Here is a 22,494-nt window from a genome sequence, read left to right on the forward strand (position 1 = left end):
AATATCACTATCCATAATTATCCGATGAAAATCCCTGCCGCCAAGTGCATGCCCGATTTGACGATCAGTGTTGCCAACTCAACCCTTTAATTACTGACACATCTAAGTTATACAGGTTCTGCACACAATCAGTGCCTTAACTGCATCTACCTAGCCACAAAACCTGTATAATTTACATGAGTCCGTAATAAAATGGATGAGTTGGCAACACTGTTGACGATGCGAGCAGTTTCGGGCTGAGCACGCTGTTCAGACACGCTGCGAGATGTTTGGTGCGCAGAGGTAACGGCGAGAAATATCGAGATGATCCAATGCGTCAAAACCCCCAGCGCTGTCTCCTCTGTTAAATATGCCCCTTCCCCGTGCACTATACTTACCTGCCCGTGTCCCCCTGGTGACTCCGTGCTCCAGCCATAAGCACGCCCCACGTGGCTGGCGGTGTACATGTGGGCTTGTGTGTGACGTGACATGCGCCCGCGGTGTTCTGGCGACCATATGGGGCACGTGTATGGACAGCGGACGGAGCCAAGTATAGTGCGGGGGGGGGGGGGGGGGGTAGAGGAACAGCATCAGGCTGGTGAATGCAGCATCACAAGGCTGATTCCGGATCAATCACAGTATGAAATTGATTGAGAATCGGCCTGCGGTATATGGGCAGCTCTCTCTAATCAGATTTGATCAGAGAGAGATCTGTCTCTTGGTTGAATCTGCCCATCATTGCTACATGTATGGCTACCTTAAAGGCCAGTTTCCACTATCGCAAATTCATGCGAATTCGCATAGCCAATACAAGTGGATGGGACTGTTTCCACTTGTCAGGATTCCTTTGCGTTTTTCTGTGCAGAAAAAAATCTGCATGGCAGAGCCATCAGAATTCGCACACCGCACACCGCTATGCGAATAGCATACAATGTATTTAATAGGGAATTTGCATGGGGTATTGGTATGCGAGTTTTCATGCGACTTCACATACGATTTCGCATGGAATCAATAAAAAAGCACACAGGCACTGCCATGGTTAAATTCACATACATCGTCATCCATGCGAAATCGCATGCGAATTCGCATATAACCGCATGCGAAATTCACATTCGCATGCAAATTTTTACCGCGGTGAACCGCACAAGTGGAAATGGGCCCTGAGCGTTTCTCAATTTAGTGGCAGCAGTTCTCCCGCTCACTCTGCGATTTGGAATGGTGACTATATGGCTTGCGACTCACTCCTGATCGCTTATTGTTTTACGTAGTAGCAGCGTTGGGGCTTTTTTATAGCCATTTTGTTTTAGGGCTAACAATTGAGATTTACGTTTTAACAGGGACAAGGAGAACTGAACCGAAAAGGACATGAAGGGTACCATATTTATATTCTTTTAAGCAATACCAGTTCCCTGGCTATCCTGCTGATCCTCTGCCTCTAATACTTGTTGCCCTAGACCCTGAACAAGCATGCAGCAGATCAGGTGTTTCTGACATTGTCAGGTCTGCTAAGATTAGCTGCATGCTTGTTTCTGGTGTGATTGACACTACTGCAGCCAAATACATCTGCAGGGCTTACAGGCAACTGCTATTGTTGATAAATATGACAGCCTCCATATTCTTCTCACTTCAGTTGTCCTTTAAAGTTCTGCAAGGGATTTTGGGTGAGCTGGTGGATTCTTGGTAGTACAAGTGCTGCAGAATCGCTTTGAAATTGCCATGTATAGCAACTGAAAATGTATTTTGTTGTAATGCAACACTGAATTGCAATCACTAGCCAAATAGTGCAAGCAGAGCGATTGCGGTTTTTGCCAAATCGCAATCTCTCCAGCGGGCTCACATCCATACACTTTCATTGACATAGCAATGTTTAGAATCGCCAGCGATCGTCGATGATCCCAAACTGCTGCTGAAAGCATTCTAGTGGTCCCTAGGCTGCATTCTTCCAAGCAAGCCGGGGCATGTGCAAAGAAACAAGAACCTGCTTCTTAAAGGATCGGTTGACCACAGTGAGGCCTATTCTGAAGGGAACCTGTCCTGTTAAACCGCTGTATGTTCTTGGCCACTGTGCCGCAGCTTAGTTTCAGGCTGGGAACGCACTAGGCAGTGCTGGAAAGGTAGCGTTTTACTGCACATGTGCTTGTGCGTTCCTTCATTTTTTTTCGCACATGCATTTTTTTCTTGCGTTTTTAATGCTTTTGCGTTTCGCATTGATCAATCACATGTTTTTCTTGCTTTTTTTTTTTTTTTAATGCATTTTGCGCAAATTAATAGGAAGTCAACAGGAAGCTGAAATACATCAGCACACTTGTTTAAAAAAAAAAAAACATACAAAACGCATAAACGTACTAAAACGCAATACCTCTGCATTGCCTTTTACGTTAATCATGTGCGTTTTTAGATGCGTTTTGGAAAAATATGCAGCAAGACCATTTTAAAAAACGCACATTTAAGAACGCGTACATATGCGTTTTTCATGCGGGACCATCGACTTGCATTATGTGCGTTTTCCGCAACGCTAGCGTTTCTGCCTAATGTGTTCCTACCCTCAGGTGTTGGCAATGTTCCTATAGCCTAGGCCACTTTTTATGTAGAGCAGCAATTTTGTATTTGTTTTAAACCATCTCCTCTTCCCTGCCATGAGTGTGAGGGCGATGACACCAAATGTAACACACCTCCTGCTCCCTAATTACACCTGAGACCTTCTAACACTAACGAGACACATGACCCCGGGCGGGGTGGGAAAATGTCTCATTGGACTGAATTCTGGCATTCTTCACTTAGGGGTGTACTCAGTTTTGTTGCCAGCGGTTTAGACATTTTAAGACTAAGGCCTGGGGCACACCGAGCGGATTTAGATGCGATCCGTCGGCCACATCTGCCTGCAAATCCGCTTGGCTAATGTATATCAATGGGCTGGTGCACACCGACGGTTTGAGGTTTTTAGCAAACCGCAAACGTGCCTCCGGCTGCATGTTTGCGGTTTGCTAAAAACCTCAAACCGCCGGTGTGCACCAGCCCATTGATATACATTAGCCAAGCGGATTAACAGGCGGATGTGGGCGTCAGATCCAGGGCCGGGCCGAGGCATAGGCTGGAGAGGCTCCAGCCTCAGGGCGCAGTGTAGGAGGGGGCGCAGAATTCATTCAGCTGTCATTCCTAATTGTGTTTGAAGCAGAAAGAAATAAGAAAAGGGGATAGATAGCAGTGACTGCAAGCCAGATAACTAGATATTTAGGTGTTGGGGAGGTTGTGGGCCCTGTGGTGCCTCTTAGTCTAATAGCAATCAGTGTGTGAAGGCTGGGGTGGGAGGGATGGAGGGGCGCACTTTGGTGTCTCAGCCTTGGGTGCTGGAGGACCTTGTCCCGGCTCTGGTCAGATCGCATCCAAATCCGCTCATTGTGCACTGCGCCAAATATCTGAAATCCGCCCCCAAAACCGCCAGCGTTTTGTGAAATTGCTGGCGGTTTTGGAGTGCACTGGGCCTTAGGGGTGTACTCAGTTTTGTTACCAGCGGTTTAGACATTTTATGGCTGAGAGTTATTTTGATGGGAAAGCAATTGTGTAAACCAGTCAGCGTACAGCGTGTGATATCTTCAGTGTTGTCCTATAAAAAGATATAAGGCAATATTTACAAAAATGTAAGAGGTGCACTAATTTTTGTGAGATACTGTATTTACCAAATCTTCTACAGCACTTTGCAGAGTACATAGTCCAGTCACTGACTGTCCTCAGAGGAGCTCACTATCTAATCCCTACATTATTCCTTGTCTAATGTCCTTCCGTATTATTATTATTATTATTATTATTATGTATTTCTATAGCACTGACATCTCCTGCAGCACATTACAGAGTACATAGTCATGTCACTGTCAGTCCTCAGAGGAGCTCACAATCTAATCCTACCATAGTCATAGTCTAATGTCCTGCCTTATTATTATTATTATCTATATATATAATAGACTAAGTGCCTCAACCTTCAAACAAGAAGAAGAAGTACTTTGCATGAGAAAATTTATGCGTGATCAAACACCAAGTTTAAGGCCTCTTTTCCACGGACTGTTGAGCTGTGTGCTCAGCAAGCAGTTACCAGGCAGCAGTGAGCAGATACCAGGCAGCAACAAGCAGTTACTAGGCAGCAGCAAGCAGTTATGTCAGCAGTGAGCAGTTACCAGGCAGCAGTGAGCAGATACCAGGCAGCAGTGAGCAGATACCAGGCAGCAGTGAGCAGATACCAGGCAGCAGTGAGCAGATACCAGGCAGCAGTGAGCAGATACCAGGCAGCAGTGAGCAGATACCAGGCAGCAGTGAGCAGATACCAGGCAGCAGCGAGCAGTTACCAGGCAGCAGCGAGCAGTTACCAGGCAGCAGCGAGCAGTTACCAGGCAGCAGCGAGCAGTTACCAGGCAGCAGCGAGCAGTTACCAGGCAGCAGCGAGCAGTTACCAGGCAGCAGCGAGCAGTTACCAGGCAGCAGCGAGCAGTTACCAGGCAGCAGCGAGCAGTTACCAGGCAGCAGCGAGCAGTTACCAGGCAGCAGCGAGCAGTTACCAGGCAGCAGCGAGCAGTTACCAGGCAGCAGCGAGCAGTTACCAGGCAGCAGCGAGCAGTTACCAGGCAGCAGCGAGCAGTTACCAGGCAGCAGCGAGCAGTTACCAGGCAGCAGCGAGCAGTTACCAGGCAGCAGCGAGCAGTTACCAGGCAGCAGCGAGCAGTTACCAGGCAGCAGCGAGCAGTTACCAGGCAGCAGCGAGCAGTTACCAGGCAGCAGCGAGCAGTTACCAGGCAGCAGCGAGCAGTTACCAGGCAGCAGCGAGCAGTTACCAGGCAGCAGCGAGCAGTTACCAGGCAGCAGCGAGCAGTTACCAGGCAGCAGCGAGCAGTTACCAGGCAGCAGCGAGCAGTTACCAGGCAGCAGCGAGCAGTTACCAGGCAGCAGCGAGCAGTTACCAGGCAGCAGCGAGCAGTTACCAGGCAGCAGCGAGCAGTTACCAGGCAGCAGCGAGCAGTTACCAGGCAGCAGCGAGCAGTTACCAGGCAGCAGCGAGCAGTTACCAGGCAGCAGCGAGCAGTTGTGAGAGTTTGAGAGCCATTTCACTGCCTATTCACAGTCCATGGAAAAGAGGCCTTACCCTAGCAAGTCTGACATTGCAAATCTGGCCTAATTGGCTATTCATGAGGCAATGCTCATGCAAATGCATGCACAAACCAATACCACAAAGCAGTCACCCTGCTACATGCTACATTAGCACTATCCGGCTTAGTGCACACCAGAGCGGTTCGGCAGCGTTTTGCGATCCACTTGCGGCTGCGGATACGCTTGGGTAATGTATTTCAATGGGCTGGTGCACACCAGAGCGGGAGGCGTTTTGCTGAAACGCATACTCCCGAGGTGAGGCATTTTTTGGATTGCGGAGGTGTTTCTGCCTCCAATGTAAAGTATAGGAAAAACGCAAACCGCTCTGAAAAACGGCAGTTCAGAGCGGTTTTGCAGGCGTTTTTGTTACAGAAGCTGTTCAGTAACAGCTTTACTGTAACAATATATGAAATCTACTACACTCAAAAACGCTTTACAAAACCGCAAAATGCTAGGTGAAATGCTACAGAAAAATAAGAAAAAGCGTTTCAAAATCTGCTAGCATTTTGCGGATCTGCTAGCAGTTTTTGGTGTGCTCCAGGCCTCCAGGAGCGCCACAGGAAGGATTCCCAATGCCCCCTTTTTATACAACTGGGGGGACCGCAGGGTCCCAGGCTCTCTCACTGCCTGGAAACCACAGCGGCACCTCGGAGGGGGAGGCTGGGTGGCGTGGACGACCCCCCCCCCCCCCCCCAAGTGTGGCCAGCGCCGGGGAGAGCCGTCTGCACCCACCTCCCAATATTAAAAACAGGCACTTACCTTAACGTCCATTGCGTTCTGCTACATGCGCATTAATTTGGGAGCACCACATGAGAAAAGAGAGAAGCATGGGTCACCCCGAGCTTTAGAGCTCAGGGCTGGCTCACATACAGCACTCCAGAGGGAGGGGGGGGGGGGGGGGGAGGACAGGCGCACTCACTCCAGGGTTCACACCACCGGAGCAAGCCATCCACCACCTGCCTCCAAAGGATACAAACTGCACAAAATGCTTTCCATTAGAAAATGAATGCGCATGTAGCAGAACCCAATGGACGTTAAGGTAAGTGGCTGTTTTTAATATTAGGAGGTGGGAGCGGACGGCTCTCCCCAGCGCTGGCCACGCTTGGGGGGGGGGGGGGGTGCCGCTGTGGTTCCCAGGCAGCGAGAGAGCACTTTGCAGTATTGGTTTTTTGACCCTGCATAGTTTGGCATGCGAAAGCAAATGCATATTTGCATGAGCATTGCCTCATGAATAGCCAATTAGACCGGATTTTCAAAGCCAGACTTGCTAGGGTTGGTGTTTGAGCACGCATACATTTTCTCATGGAAAGCCTACTTCTTCTTGCTTCAAGGTTGAGGCACGTACTCTATTAGATAAATAGATGCGGCGTATGCTACGACGCGGGTTGGCTAGTTATTATTATTTTATATAGCGCTGACTTCTTCTGAAGCACTGTACAGAGTACATAGTCAGGTCACTAACTGTCCTCAGAGGGCCTCACACTCTAATCCTACCATAGTCTAATATCCTTTTGACTCCTTTTTTTTAAGGGTAACCAATTTACTCATCACAATGTTGTATGAGATATGTGAGGAAATTGTAGCGTTCAGAGGAAAAACCCCATGGGAAAAAAACAAACGCCATGCAGATAGTATCCTAGCCTAGATATACTGGAGTGCCTAGGGCTACAAGGTGACAGTGCTATACATTTGGCCACCGTTTTCTGTTAAGTGCCTATAAATAGACTGTTCCTGAATGTTGATTTTGTAAGATCTCGGCCAGATTGAATTTGCCTTTTGTAATTGTGGGTTTACTTGAACTTTTAAATACCTGATCTTTGGCCAACTGGCAAGACATGAAAAATGTGCAAACAAGGAAGGGTTCGTGTTGAAGTCAATAAAACCTTAGATCGGGTGTTTTATGAGTTAGTAGGTATCTCGCAATACAAAACACGCTGACGAAAGTCACTTGTGAGAAAGTCTCCTTCCTATGTAGGTTATGTGAGTCAAGTCAGTATTTGACTCACCAGATACAGCCTTAGCCATTATCTTCATACACTGTACAGCAATAAAATACTCTACATGGGGAAGGGCTTAATCACTGTGTATATAAGGTAGAGATGAGAGCTCTTATTAGGATCAGTCACCAGAAAGAACAGGGAAGGTGCATCGACCACATCACTGGAAACTTACGTCTTCTCTCTCTCCAGGTTGGACACTTGCCCTGGACGTTGGCCATGAATGGTGAGAGTTGCGCTACAAATGGACCTCTTTATGGTGGACTTTGGAAGATGACCTGACCTAGGACTCTATTGGGACGTCTACTATTGTTGGCATCTAGACAGTTTCGATTGGCGGTGTGGCTATTGGGTAGCCAGCGATGGGATTGGCCACCACCATCAGTGGTTTTCTCTGTCAGATCAGATTGTTGCTGTTCTTCTCCATCTGTCTGGCTGTGGTTGGCTGGGCCAGCCTTTATCTCCGGGAGAGCCAGCGTTACACCCCCAAATACAAGGTCAAGGTGGACAATTTCTGGGGGTCAGCACCCACAGGCAAAAAGGCTGAGGAGAAAGCCTCTCCCTCCTTCTCGGACCAAGCCACCGAAGAAGAGCCAAACCAGAAAGTGTGCCCGGTACTCTCTCCGAATCTGAGTAAGTACAACGTTTCTTGGGTATGTGTGGCGGGTGAAACTGGGATATTGGTTCAACGTTGTGTGGAAAAATGAATGGATACCTGAAGTAAGAGGGTTATGGAGGCTGCCATATTTATTTCCTTTTAAACAATACCAGTTGCTTGGCTGTCCTGCTGATTTTCTGCCTGTAATATTTTTAGCCATAGATCCTGAACAAAAGCATATGCAGATCAGATGTTTCTGACTAAAGGGGCCCATACACCTAACGATTTTCCCGCCGAAATACGGCACAGTGATCGAAACGGCCGTGAAATCGGCGCGCACACCGATGGCAGAACGATGGAATTCCATCCGAAATCCATCGTTCCCGTTGATCCATCCGTGCAGAAGACTTTTCTCGGTCGCCGGTGGGTCGGGAGTGCGTCTATAGCGGCGTTTGAATGCCCGACGACGACGCAAATACAGCGGGTATACATTACCTGCTCCAGCCGGCGCGAGTCCCCTGGTCTTCTTCTCCGCTTCGGGCTTCAGAGCTACACAGAACTTCCTGTCCCGGCAGGAAGTTTAAACAGTAGAGCGCCCTCTACTGTTTAAACTTCCCCTGGACAGGAAGTTCAGGAGCCGGAACGGAGAAGAAGACCAGGGGACTCGCGCCGGCTGGAGCAGGTAATGTATGCAGAGGGTGGGGGCGGCAGCAGCAGCGGCTCCACAGATTGTGATCGGTTTCAGGCTGAAATCGATTCACAATCTGTTTGCAGTAAAGGTGGCCATACGATCCCTCTCTGATCAGATTCCATCAGAGAGGGATCTATTTGTTGGTCGAATCTGATGGCAAATCGACCAGTGTATGGCTACCTTTAATACAGTCAGACCAGATACTACAGCAGCCAAAGAGATCAGCAGGACTGCTGGATAACTGGAATGGCTTATTAAGAACTACCTGTAAATATGGCAGCCTCCATATCCCTCTCAGTTCAGGAGTCCTTACCTGGGGCTTCTACCGGCCCCCTGCAGACGTCCTGTAACCGCGGCGGGACAAAACGATCCTCCGGTCCCCCACCTCAGCCGAGATTCACTTCAGCCAGACGATGGCCACTGATCGCCGTCTAGTCGCTGAGAGCGTCCTGTGCATGCGCAGTAGAGATTTTTCTTGCACTGCGCAGGACGCTCCGGGCACAGGTGCATGATCGAGGACATGCGCGGCCACCGATTGGCCAGTCGCCAGAAACTAAACTCTGCGGGGGACCGAAGGATCATTTTTGTCCCCGCGCGGGCACAGGACGCCTCCAGGGGGCCAGTAGAAACCCCAGGTAAGTTGCACTTTTTTATGTTGGGGCTCTTTCACACTAGGAGCTGTTCCGTCTGTTTTGACGGAACGCACCTAGGATCTGGTTAGAAGGGTAACATGATTGTCTATTGACCTGGGAGCTTTTAATCGTCCGGAGCCAACGTTTTCCCGTCGGGTGAATTAGAGCTAGTGCCGGTGATATACGTTGAACTGCAACTTCCTGACATCACGCCATGATTCAGAACGCGTGCACGAGATCGGATTCATGCACGTGTTAGCTACTGAGAAAGAGCCCTTACAGTTAAAGAAAACCTGAACTGAAAATTTAAAGTCAAAATAAACAAACATACACAGGTCATACTCACCTCCTGTGTAGTCTACTCATCAATCTTTCTCCTCTCCTGCATCCTGTCTGTCCACTGTGATCAATGGAATTCTCCGTCCTCCATTTTGAAAATGGCCATTACCCCATAACCGCTTTTAGGTCAGCACACTGTTAAATTGTAACATCGCCCACTTGAGCCATAGGAAAACATGGACATTACCTGGTACATCAGTTGTCCTCTCAGCTATAATAACTGACAGCAACTGATATATTTCAGTTCTGACAAAATGTTGTCAGAACTGGAAGGGATCATTGCCAGAAGAAAATTGTGAGCTTTTGGGAGGAACTGATGGCAAGGTAACTATGTAATGTTTATTTGAAGTTACCTCGTGTTTATTTTAAATATTTTTACTCAGTTCAGGTTCCTTTTTAAAGGCTAATGTGAAGGTGGGCATAGACCATTGTAGTAAAAGGATTTCTGTACCGGGTTAACCAATAAAAATGATATACGGTAGGTAGAAAGAACAAAGTTTTGTAAAAGTAATACCCTTTTAATGACTAATAAATGTTAGTTATACAGTACAATATTAGTTATACATCTTGTTGTCAAAAGCATTTCCTCAATGGTGCTTTGCTTAGCCCAACTGTCAAAATAGTGTGCAAGTGAGTAGGGGGGTGGATGTTATCTTACAGCAACACTGCCATTCAGGAAACGCTTTTGAAAAGAAAGAAAACCCTGTGAATGAGGAGATGGACTAGTCCAAAACCCTTCGGTTCTGTTTTTAACTGCTTACTTTTTTGGCTGGAGTGGTCCTATTGTATTTCAAGATGTTAGCTGAAGTAAAACCCTGTATGCAGGTTAATAGTAGCGTCCTTTGCTACTCACAGGAGTGTGCAGACACGGCCGCTGAGTGTAGTCTCCATTTGAAACTCCAGATCGTGGTGTTAACTTTCGCTAGTTCACGGATGTTTTTAGTAAACGATGTCCCCTCTGAGGAATCGACTTTTGGTCGCGAAACACGTGTCAGGCAGTCTTTGTATGTGAAGTGGAAGTCTGGTCTTTGTGCCCATGTAATGAGTCCACAATCTGGAGAGACTATAGAAAAAGAAGAATCTTGGTTAAAAAAAACACCCTTTGTGTTTGTATGCCCGACGAAGGCTTTTTATAAGTCGAAAGCTCACTGTTTATCCATCTCTAAGTTAGCCAATAAATGGTATCATCCTGATTCAAAACTTCTTGTTTGTATGCTTGGCAGGTTAATAGTAACCAGTAAAACTGTCATGTACGTGTTCACTATTTAGCAGTTAGGTGCCAGTTGGCCAGTAGTAGTGAGTTCATGGTCTTCAGCCTGCTAGACCTCTTTAACCTCCTTAGCGGTAACCCCGTGTGTGACACTGGGTAAGCCGCCGGAGGGTGCCGCTCAGGCCCTGCTGGGCTGATTTACATAATTTTTTTTTTCAAACACGCAGCTAGCACTTTGCTAGCTGCGTGTTTGGTCTGATCGCGGCCGCCGATGAGCCGCTACCCGCCGCGGATACAGGGCCCCCCCGCATACCCCTTGCGCAGCCTGGCCAATCGCCACCAGGCTGCGCTATGGGGTGGATCGGGACTCCCTGTGCCGTCTTGACATCCATGACGTTGATGACGTCACTCCGTTTGTCGCCATGGCGACGGGGAAGCCCTCAAGGAAATCCTGTTCAGAACGGGATTTCCTTATGGGGAAGCGGCGCCGGCAGCGATCGGGGGATACGGGGGGATGCCGCAGGGAGGGGGGAAGCATGTAGCTAGCGCTAGGCTAGCTACATGCTAAAAAACAAAAAAAGTGAAAAAAAAACCTCGCGCAGCCGCGGGAATTAAACAGCCAGGGGGGTTAATGCTTGCATGAGCTCACTGGCTCCAGCCTACTGGCAACCTGGCATCTAACTGCTAAACAGTAACCAGTGCAACTGTCAGTGTTCACTTATGACATAGACCATAGAGTGTGTGTGTGTGTGTGTGTGTGTGTATACAGTGTGTGTACTGTGTGTGTGTGTGTGTGTGTGTTACCAGCTACACACACAAGGTGGCTTGGATCCCAGAAGCGCACCATGTTAATGTTAATGGGGGGTTCCCGCGGGTTGTTGCTACATCCTTGCTCAAATTTTAACTGTGTAGCAGTTTTTTGTTTTTTGTTATCGATATTCCCATCAGATTGACAAAAAAAAAAACACATAATTTTTCACATGTCTGATCTGCTCCTGATCCACAAAGGGGTTGATTTTCAAATCACTACCACACAAAATTAATCCCTTTATTGATCTGGAGCAGATCAGACATGACCGACCAGACAAAACTGCATAGTGCAATTGTGGACATCTTTAGTTCTGCCAGGTGATCTGTAAGGAATGTTTGTTACTGAGAGTTATATGCACAGAGGGAGATGCTGCTTGCTTGGCAGTTTTTAATAAGCCGTTATTTCCCACAATGCAACGAGGTTCACAGACCGCAAACTGTCAGGACCATGGTCACATGCCGCAAACAGATTTCTGATCAATTTCAGCATGAAGTCCAGCGCTGCCCCATAGAGCAGTGATGGCTAACCTTGGCACTCCAGCTGTGGTGGAACTACAAGTCCCATGAGGCATTGCAATACTCTGACAGCTCTAAGCATAATTGGGGGAGGCAGAGGCATGATGGGATTTGTAGTTTTGTCACAGCTGGAGTGCCAAGGTTAGCCATCACTGCCCTGGTGTATAAATGTGCCCTTCGTGTGTGAATTTATACATTACCTGTTCTGTGTCGCCCACCATGCATTGCCCATCCTCACTTCCGTTAGCGCTATACACTGTGACAGCGTGCAGCACACGGCACATGTGACGTCACACGCCATGCCGACTGTGTGTAGCAAGAACAGAAGAGTGGAGGATTCCTAAGATGGGTGGGCACCGCGTGGTGGGTGACACAGGGCAGGTAATGTATAAATACACGGGGGGCACATTTATTCACTAGTGGGGATGCATTGGGGGTTTCATGGCTCATCCCAATATTGCTCGCTGTTACCCCCGCGCACCCGAACGACCACGACGGCCGACATCTAGCAGCATGTCCGATCGATGCATGCAACTATTTTGGCCTGAAATTGGTCGCATTGTCGATCGGGCATGGTCTTATCATCCAATAATTATCAAATTGGATGGTCGATCGGCCGCCAAGTCAAGAGATGTATGGCCACCTTAAAGTGAACCTCCAGACTAAAAATCTACTTAGCAGCACTGAAAAGGTTTGATGTTTCTTTAACAGTTTCATAGCATCAGAACTTTGTTTTTCTTACCAAAGCCTAATTTTTAGCTGCACAGATGCTAAGCTCTGCCCCATCAAGGAAAACTGCCAGGGCATTTTCCCCCTGATGCTGTGCAAAGCATGATGGGATTTCTGGTGGTGGTGTTCTGATTGCTTAGCAACTGGGAGGGGTCATCAGGACACAGGACAGTTGGAACTGTGTCTCATGCTCCCTGTCACCTCCTTTCAACCAAAAAGATGGCTGCCCCCATGAAATCACAAACCTTTGCCTGTTCTTTTAAACCAGGGTGGGTAAGAGATTATATTACCTATCTATTTTAATTAACATAACTAATGCAACTTGATGACAGTATGTTTGTTTAGGCTGGAGTTCCTCTTTAACTCTGTAGTTCGATCTATTTTTCAATAGATTACCTGCTAGAATCTATTGTAAATTGATGTGCAGTGTATGATAGGAATCGATTCCTTCTGAAACATATTTTAGGATTTGTTTTTTTTTTTATTTTTTTTTTTGCTTTCTGTGTCTCATTTAGAAATATTTTTCTTTACTTCCGAAACCCGATGTGACATCCGTGGTGAAAATTAAAACGTAAATTATTTCTGCCTGTTCTCTGACTGTCGGTCTCCATTAGTTGGCTTTTATTACCAGGACTTAGAATAACACCATTGTCAGCACAAGGCAGGAGTAACAGTCACGTATCGTTTTACGATGTTTATCCAGCGGCGGGCCTGTATCGCTAAGGCGCAATGTAAGCGCATACACACGGTGGAGATAAGACGCCGGCTGTCGGCCAGCTGTTATGAGTCACCTGTCCTTATCACTGGCCCTGATATCTAACAAACAGCAGGGGAAGTTTACAGAACCACCCAGGGACCAAATACCATGGCCTGTCTTAATATTTACTATACTTCATTTTTTCTGTGCAGTTGGAGAGGGGAGTAGCTAGCACACTCGACTAGCGTACCAGGAACCTAATTATTATTAGTATTTTTTTATAGCTCCAACATGCAGCACTTTACAGAGTACATAGTCATGTCACTGACTGTCCTCAGAGGAGCTCACACTCTAATCCTACCATAGTCATAGCCTAATGTCCTACCATATTATAATTATGTATTTATATAGCACTGACATCTTCTGCAGCACTGTATAGAGTACATAGTCATGTCACTGACTGTCCTCAGAGGAGCTCACAATCTAATCCTACCATAGTCATAGTCTAATGTCGTACCATATTATTATTATTATTAGTATTATTATTACGTATTAATATAGCACTGATCTCTTCTGCAGCATTTGCAGAGTACATACTCCTGTTACTGACTGACCATGGTAGGATTAGAGTGTGAGCTCCTCTGAGGACAGTCAGTAACATGACTATGTACTCTGCAAATGCTGCAGAAGATGTCAGTGCTATATACAGTAAATACACAATAATAATAATAATATGGTAGGATATTACACTATGACTATAGTAGGGATTAGATCGTGAGCTCCTCTGTGGACAGTCAGTGACATGACTATGTACCGTACTCTGTAAAGTGCTGCAGAAGCTGCCAGTACTATATAAATACTTAGGCCTCTTGCACACTGCAAGCGATTCCGATTCAGATTCCGCTTCTTAATCGTTTTTTACATCCGATTTGCTCCCTGCACACTGCAAATCACTGCAAATCGAAATCTGATTCGGATGTAAAAACTGAAAAAAAAAATCAGAAATGCATGCAGTGTGCAAGAGGCCTTAAAGTGAACCTCCAGACTAAAAATCTACTCAGCGGCACTAAAAAGGCTTGGTGTTTCTTTAACAGTATCACAGCATCAGAACTTTGTTTTTCTTACCCAAGCCTCATTTTTAGCTGCACAAAAGAAAACTGCCCAGGCATTTTTTCCTGATGCTGTGCAAAGCATGATGGGATTTCTGATGATGTTCTCCTTCTGCTGTTTTAGCGCAAATTTGGTTTTTTTTTAATTTTGAAATTGAGATTTGAAGTCTAGCGCACGCAGCTGGGAGGGGTGATCAGGACACAGGACAGTTGGAGCTGTCTCTCATGCTGCCTGTCTCTCCTTTCAACCAAAAAGATGGCTGCCCCCATGGAAAAGATGGCTGCCCCAATAAATCACAAACATTTGCCTGTTCTTTAAAAAACAGGGTTGGGTAAGAGATTATATTACCTATCTATTTTAATTAACATAACTAATGTAACTTAAAGACAGTATGTTTGTCTAGGCTGAAGTTCCCCTTTAACCTCCTGAGCGGTATGGACGAGCTCAGCTCGTCCATCACCGCCGGAGGCTGCCGCTCAGGCCCTGCTGGGCCGATTTTTATCAAATAAAGTGCAGCACACGCAGCCGGCACTTTGCCAGCCGCGTGTGCTGCCTGATCGCCGCCGCTCTGCGGCGATTCGCCGCGAGCAGCGGCGAAAGAGGGCCCCCCTAGCCGCCTGAGCCCTGCGCAGCCGGAACAAAAAGTTCCGGCCAGCGCTAAGGGCTGGATCGGAGGCGGCTGACGTCAGGACGTCGGCTGACGTCCATGACGTCACTCCGCTCGTCGCCATGGCGACGATCTAAGCAAAACAAGGAAGGCCGCTCATTGCGGCCTTCCTTGTTTATTATGGGCGCCGGAGGCGATCGGAAGAACGCCTCCGGAGCGCCCTCTAGTGGGCTTTCATGCAGCCAACTTTCAGTTGGCTGCATGAAATAGTTTTTTTTTAATTAAAAAAAAACCCTCCCGCAGCCTCCCTGGCGATCTCAATAGAACGCCGAGGAGGTTAATATGATAGGACATTAGACTATGATTATGGTAGGATTAGATTGTGAGCTCCTCTCTAGTCCTAGATAAATACATAATAATAATAATAATAATCCTACCTAATAAAGGGCAAGTGTCTCTGCGTCCCATGTCCGTCTGTCAGTGCTTTTTGTGCACTGCGCATGTGCAGGGACGCAGAGACACTGCTGAGAGCCGGAGGAGGACGGGGCCAGAAGGGGCGGGCATGTGTGCGGTGGGCGTGAGCGACGTATGCGCGCGGAGCATTAAGGAAAGGGCTAAGTCACTAGTAATAATAGTCTAATGTCCCTTATCATTATCGTTATTATGTATTTATCTAGCACTATGTCCTCAGGAGCTCACAATCTAATCCTACAATAGTGATAGTCTAATGTCCCACCATTATTATTATTATTAATTTATCTAGCACTGACCTCTTCTGCAGCACTGTACAGAGTACATAGTCATGTCACTGACTGCCCTCAGAGGAGCTCACAATCTAATCCCTACCATCAGAGCCGGATTAAGGCTAAATGGGGCCCTAAGCAAAGTAACTGATTTGGGCCCCCCATCATGTCGTAATAGAATCAGAAGATGCAGCTGCACAGCAACATGCTGCACACACCGGGGCAACAGCCCGCTTTCCTCTGTGGGTGCACAATGCAGGGAATAGCAGCGGTAAAGTGCAGAGTGAGAGATGAATGGCTGGGACATTTGCACTCAGGGGCTGGGGCACCCCTGTGAAGAGGGCGCCAGATATCACAGCAGCTGCACTTTCCCCCTGCATCTCCAGCCTGGCAATAGCAGAAAGCTCTGGACACCGCCAAACCGGAAGCCGTTCCCCAGACAGAATTACATAACCACCTCCACCACCGAACAACCGATTTCCTCCCAAACTAGACAGCCACCATGCAGCCTCCATCCCAGTGAATACAATAGTCCAGCAGAGAAGGCAGCCGCAGCGGGGGAGAAGGACAGCACCAGATGACTCACATTCACCTATTGCGATCCAAGCAATAGAGGTCCCATCATCCGGAGCCCATCTGTCTCCTCTAGAGTGCTGCCGCTCTGTTACTACTACTATTACCACTTCCTGTCTGATCTGAGAATCAGGAAGTTCAAAACGAGCGGCTGCACTGTAGAAGAGACAGATGGGTTTCAGATGACGGGATCTCTATCGCTTGGATCATGGATAGGTGAGTGAGCATTTGCCATCTGTTGCTATCATTCTTGCTGCAGCTGTGGTTCTCTGTGGGAAGGGAGGGAGGAGTGGGCAGCGGCAGAGCGCACAGTAGCAGGAGGGGGACCTAGGAGGAGAGCCTGGTTCTGAAGACAATCAGCAGCGCACGGCATCATTTGACAAGACAAGACAAATAACATTTATATCGCGCTTTTCTCCTGGCGGACTCAAAGCGCCAGAGCTGCAGCCACTAGGATGCGCCCTATAGGCAGTAGCAGTGTTAGAGAGACTTGCCTAAGGTCTCCTACTGAATAGGTGCTGGCTTACTGAACAGGCAGAGCCGAGATTCAAACCCTGGTCTCCTGTGTCAGAGGCAGAGCCCTTAAAGGGACGACGAGCAGTGCCTGTGGGTATGCCTTTAAGCATACCCACAACTAATTAATTACATCCTCACACCTACCAACATGATGTTTGTAATTATATCCCCCTGGGTTCCTTATATTTCATTGCATTGTGCTGAATCGAGCTGCCGACTTTGGAGAAAAGTCGTCCTGTGGCAGCGATTTCAATCGCGAAAATAGCGAAAACTAAAAGGCATAGGGCGACCGTTTAGATATCATTGGAAAGAGGAGAAAGAGAGCTTTAAAATGATATGCATCTTTCCATAGTTACTGCACTGCTCAGAGTCCCTTTAACCATTATACCATCCAGCCACCGCTGACAGGATGGCGAGGGCTGGTTTAGGTGCTGATGGGGCCCCTTTGACTCTGAATGGGGGCCCCAAGCGACTGCTTTTGTTGCCTGGTTGGTAATCCGGCCCTGCCTACCATAGTCATAGTCTAATGTCCTACCATATAATAATAATAATAATGATAACCCAGCGTTGCCCGGGTATGTATTTGGCTGCTGTTGGCTCTGCCTACTTTTTCTAACCCACTCAGTGACCAAATTTGTGAGCTTTGGGGTCCGTGGCGTCAATTTGTATTTTCCCTGTGAAATGAAACAAATCTTATTGGCTGTTTGTGGCCCCACCCCCTTTTCTGAATTTGCACCCCAATAACCAACTGTACCAGGTTTAAGGCTTGTGCCATTAACAGTGCAAGAATGGCAGCAATTTAAATATTCCCCTTGAAAATCAACAGGCAAATTGTGATTGGTTTTTGTAGGCTCCACCCACTTTTCTGAATATTAATTCCAGTCACCCAGTGACCAACTGTGCATAGTTTGAGAACCCTGCCATTAACAGTGAAGGAGGGTTGTAGTTTATATTTTTCCAGTAAAATTTGTTTTTGGCTCCACCCAGTTTTTGTAACCTTGACACACAGTCACTCAATGACCAAGTTTGTGAGCTTTCAGGTTTCTGGCATCAAAATTGTGTGACTGGAAGCAGTTTATCCAGCAAAGAAATCTGGCTGTTTGTGGCTCCGTCGCCTTTAGTGAATTTAAACCCCAGTCACTTAATGACCAACTGTAGCAGGTTTGAGGTCTCTGCCATTAACCGTGTAAGAACTGCAGCAATGGACATATTCCCCTTGAAAATCAACAGGCAAATTTTGATTGGGTGTTGTAGGCTCCACCCACTTCCCTGAATATTAATCCCAGTCACCTAGTGACCAACTGTATCAAGTTTGGGAACCCTGCCATTAACAGTGTAAGAATGGCTGCAGTTTATATTTTCCCTCGTAAAAAAATGTAGTTGTTGGCGCCTACTGCTGTTTCTAACCTTGACATACAGTCACTCAATGACCAAGTTTATGATCTTTGGGGTCCTTGGTATCAATAATTGTATTTTCCCATTGAAATAAAACAAATATGATTGGCTGTTTGTGGTTCCGCCCCCTTTCTGAATTTGAACCCCAGTGACGCAATGACCAACTGTACCAGGTTTTAGGCAACTGCTATTAACAGTGCAAGAAAGGCAGCAATGAAATATTCCCCTTGAAATCAATAGGTGAACTTTGATTGGCTTTTGCAGGCTCCACCAACTTTTCAGAATGTTAATCCCAGTCACCTAGTGACAAACTGTGCAACATTTGAGAACCCTGCCATTACCAGTGTAAGAATGGCTGCAGTTTACATTTTCCCAGGGAAAATATGTGTCCCTGCGTCTGTCCCTGTCAGTCTTCATCCCGGTCAGTAGCTGATACTCCCTTTTACATGAGAGATCTATTCCTCTTCACAAACTGCTAATCATACTGATATGCCTGTTATTGTGGCAAAACCCCTCCCACAGAAAACTGAGGACCATGGTCCTCGCAGTTTCCTGTCTGTGAACCTTGTTGCATTGTGGGAAATAGCTTTTTACAGCAGTTTCCAACTGCCAAAAAAGCAAGCAGCATCTCCTTCCAGTGATATCACCTGCCAGCAGTAAATATGTCACCGTGTGAGAAAATGTCAGAATGTAAATCGGGGAGAGGAAAGATTTTTACAATGGGCAAACGCTGACTAAATCATTTATACATAATTATTGTAAAAATGAAGCACTTTATTACATTATTTTCACTGGAGTTCCTCTTTAAGGGGTTCCCCAGACTGTTAACCTAAACGTACACATGTGCAGTTAAAACCTTTTTACTCCGCACTAGATACTTCCTCAATAAGAGTAATTTTACCATCACTAAATGATTGATTGACCTCATACTCCCTCTAACTATATACAAATGCTCCTTTAACCGGTACGAGCCATCTAGTCACATGGTGATAACTGTAATCTCAATTGCCTGATATAAAAACATAATTAATGCTTACCATTGTAAGATAGAGCTGCAGGTAGACTTCCTAGGTGAAAAAAGTGAACAATGATTAACTAGTGGTAGCGTTACTCTTGCATGTAAGTCACCAGCGCAAGGTGTGCTTGTGGGCTGTCACTGCATCCTTAGAAGTGAAAGCGGACCTGAACTCAGAACTTCCCCTCTGCTCTAAAAAACAGCATAATAAGCTGTTAATAAGTGAAAGCAGACATAGGGTTAACATCCTGTGTTTACCAATTGGCTCTCTGCTGAGGCAGCCAGCTGACACACCTGAGCGATCAAATTACAGTGGTGATGAAGCACAGATAAGAGGGGAATTAGACAGGCTAAACTCTCTAAATTCATACAGGGTGCATTTCTCTGGGTTTCCCTTCTGCCCTGTGCAAGAGTACCAGTCCACTTGAATGGTTTTTTTATTTAGAGGGTATTTGTTCTTCATATCAATTCACAAACAAAAGAAAAGGACTGGCCCTAAGAAAACCGCACCACAACCGTATTAAGAATGTAGAAAGCCTTTATTGTAACACTAGCTGATTGCCCGGCGTTGCCCGGGTATGTATTTGGCTGGTGTTGGCTCCACCTACTTTTTCTAACCCTAACACACAATTACTCACTGACCAAGTTTGTGAGCTTTGCATTGTTTAGCACCAATAATTTGCATTGACATGAAACAAATCTAATTGGCTGTGTGTGGCTCCACCCCCTTTTCTGAATTTGAACCCCAGTCACCCAATAACCAACTGTACCAGGTTTGAGGCCTGTGCCATTAACAGTGCAAGAATGGTAGCAATTTTAATATTCTCCTTGAAAAGTGACATGTGATTTTTGATTGGCATTTTTAGGCTCCACCCACTTTTCTGAATATTAATCCCAGTCACCCAGTAACCAGCTATGCTAAGTTTGAGAACCCTGCCATTAACCACCCTGGCGTTCTATTAAGATCGCCAGGCGGACTGCGGGAGGGTTTTTTTTTAAATAAAAAAAAAAAACTATTTCATGCAGCCAACTGAAAGTTGGCTGCATGAAAGCCCACTAGATGGCGCTCCGGAGGCGTTCTTCCGATCGCCTCCGGCAGCCAGAAGTAACACGGAAGGCCGCAATGAGCAGCCTTCCGTGTTTGGCTTCTCCTGTCGCCATGGCGACGAGCGGAGTGACGTCATGGACGTTAGCCGACGTCCTGACGTCAGCCGCCTCCGATCCAGCCCTTAGCGCTGGCCGGAACTATTTGTTCCGGCTGCGCAGGGCTCAGGCGGCTGGGGGGACCCTCTTTCGCTGCTGCTCGCGGCGGATCGCCGCAGAGCGGCGGCGATCGGGCAGCACACGCGGCTGGCAAAGTGCCGGCTGCGTGTGCTGCACTTTATTTGAGCAAAATCGGCCCAGCAGGGCCTGAGCGGCAGCCTCCGGCGGTGATGGACGAGCTGAGCTCGTCCATACCGCTAAGATGGTTAACAGTGAAGAAGGGCTGCAGTATACAATTTCCCAGAAAAATCTGTTTTTAACTCCACCCACTTTTTATAACCTTGACACACAGTCACTACTCAATGACCAAGTTTGTGAGTTTTTGGGTTCCTGGCATCAAAATTGTGCTAATTGAAGCAATTTATCCAGCAAAGAAATCTGGCTATTTTTGGCTCCGCCCCTTTACTGAATTTGAACCCCAAACACCTAACGCCCGACTGTAGCAGGTTTGAGGCCTCTGCCATTAACAGTGTGAGAATGGCTGCAGTTTCAATATTCCCCTTGAAAATCAATAGGTGAATTTTGATTGGCTCTTGTAGGCTCCACCTACTTTTCCAAATATTAATCCTAGTCACCCAGTGACCAACTGTGTGAAGTTTGAGAACCTTGTAAGAAAAGCTGCAGTTTGCATTTCCCCATGTAAAAAGTTAGTTGTTTTTGTCTCCGCCCACTATTTCTAATCTTGACATACAGTCACTTAATGACCAAGTTTATGAGCTTTGGGGTGTTTGGCATCAATAAGTTGCATTTTACCATTGAAATTAAACAAATCTGATTGGCTGTTTTTGGCCCGCTACCTTCAGAATTTAAACCCCAGTCTCCCAGTGACTGACTGTACCAGATTTGAGGCCTCTGCCATTAAGAGTGCATGAATGGCAGCAATGTAAATATTCCCCTTGAAAATCAAAAGGTGAATTTTGATTGGCTGCTGTAGGCTCCACCCACTTTTCTGAATATTAGTCCCAGTCACCCAGTGGCCAACTGTGTCACGTTTGAGAACCCTGCCAATAACAGAATGGCTGAAATCAATCTAACAAATTTGATTGGCAGTTTGTGGCTCCACCCCTATAGTGAATTTGGACCCCAGTCACCCAATGACTGACTGTATCAGGTTTGAGGCCTCTGCCACTAACAGTGTAAGAATAGTAGCAATGTGAATATTCCCCTTGAAAATCAATAGGTACATTTTGATTGGCTGTTGTAGGCTCCACCCACATTTCTGAATATTCATCCCAGTCACCCAGTGGCCAATTGTGTAAAGTTTGGGAACCCTGCAATGTAAAAAATGAAGTTGTTGACACCGCCCACTTTTTCTAACCTTGACATACAGTCACTCAATCATCAAGTTTATCAGCTTTGGGGTCCTTGGTATCAATACTTTGTATATTCCCATTGAAAAACAAACAAATCTGGCTGTTTGTGGCTCCGCCCCCTTCCTGAATTTGGACCCTAGTCACCCAGTGACCAACTGTACCAGGTTTGAGGCATCTGCTATTACCAGTATAAGAGAATGGTAGCAGATGAAACATTCCCTTTGAAAATCAAAAGGTGAATTTTTATGGGCTGTTGTAGGCTCCACCCACCTTCCAAAATCCTAATCTGTCACCCAATGACCAACTGTGCAAAGTTTGAGAACCCTGCCATTAACGGTGTAAGAATAGCTGCAGTTTATATTTTCCAGTGAAATTTGTTTTTAGCTCCGCCCACTTTTTGTAACCTTGACACACAGTCACCCAGTGACCAAGTGTGTGAGTTTTCAGGTTCCTGGCATCAAAAATGTGTGATTTGAAGCAGTTTATCCACCAAGGAAATCTGATTGGCTGTATGTGGCCCCGCCCCTCTAGTGAATTTGGACCCCAGTCACCCACTGACTGACTGTAGCTCGAAGCCTCTGCCATTAAAAGTGTAAGAATAGCAGCAGTTTAAATATTCCCCTTGAAA

At 46.7% G+C, this 22,494-nt stretch overlaps 1 protein-coding gene and 1 long non-coding RNA gene across 3 annotated transcripts in view; one reads left to right on the forward strand and one right to left on the reverse strand.

Moving 5' to 3' along the window:
* LOC137547344 (uncharacterized) overlaps positions 1-10,605 on the reverse strand; it is a 32,147-nt gene extending 21,542 nt beyond the window's left edge. The window contains exons 1-2 of the long non-coding RNA XR_011026568.1: positions 10,519-10,605; positions 10,131-10,432 (exon numbers count right to left, since the gene is read on the reverse strand). This is a non-coding gene — a long non-coding RNA (uncharacterized lncRNA). The remainder of the gene's footprint in view (positions 1-10,130; positions 10,433-10,518) is intronic.
* The window catches only part of B4GALT4 (beta-1,4-galactosyltransferase 4), a 108,197-nt gene that overhangs the window by 51,679 nt on the left and 34,024 nt on the right, over positions 1-22,494 (forward strand). For both annotated transcript variants that reach the window (XM_068270846.1, XM_068270847.1), the window contains exon 2: positions 7,302-7,742. In XM_068270846.1, coding sequence (XP_068126947.1) covers positions 7,472-7,742 — 271 coding nt within the window. In that variant the 5' untranslated portion in view covers positions 7,302-7,471. The remainder of the gene's footprint in view (positions 1-7,301; positions 7,743-22,494) is intronic.

The sequence above is a fragment of the Hyperolius riggenbachi genome, chromosome 2 (genome assembly GCF_040937935.1).
Source record: "Hyperolius riggenbachi isolate aHypRig1 chromosome 2, aHypRig1.pri, whole genome shotgun sequence".
Lineage (NCBI taxonomy): Eukaryota > Metazoa > Chordata > Amphibia > Anura > Hyperoliidae > Hyperolius > Hyperolius riggenbachi.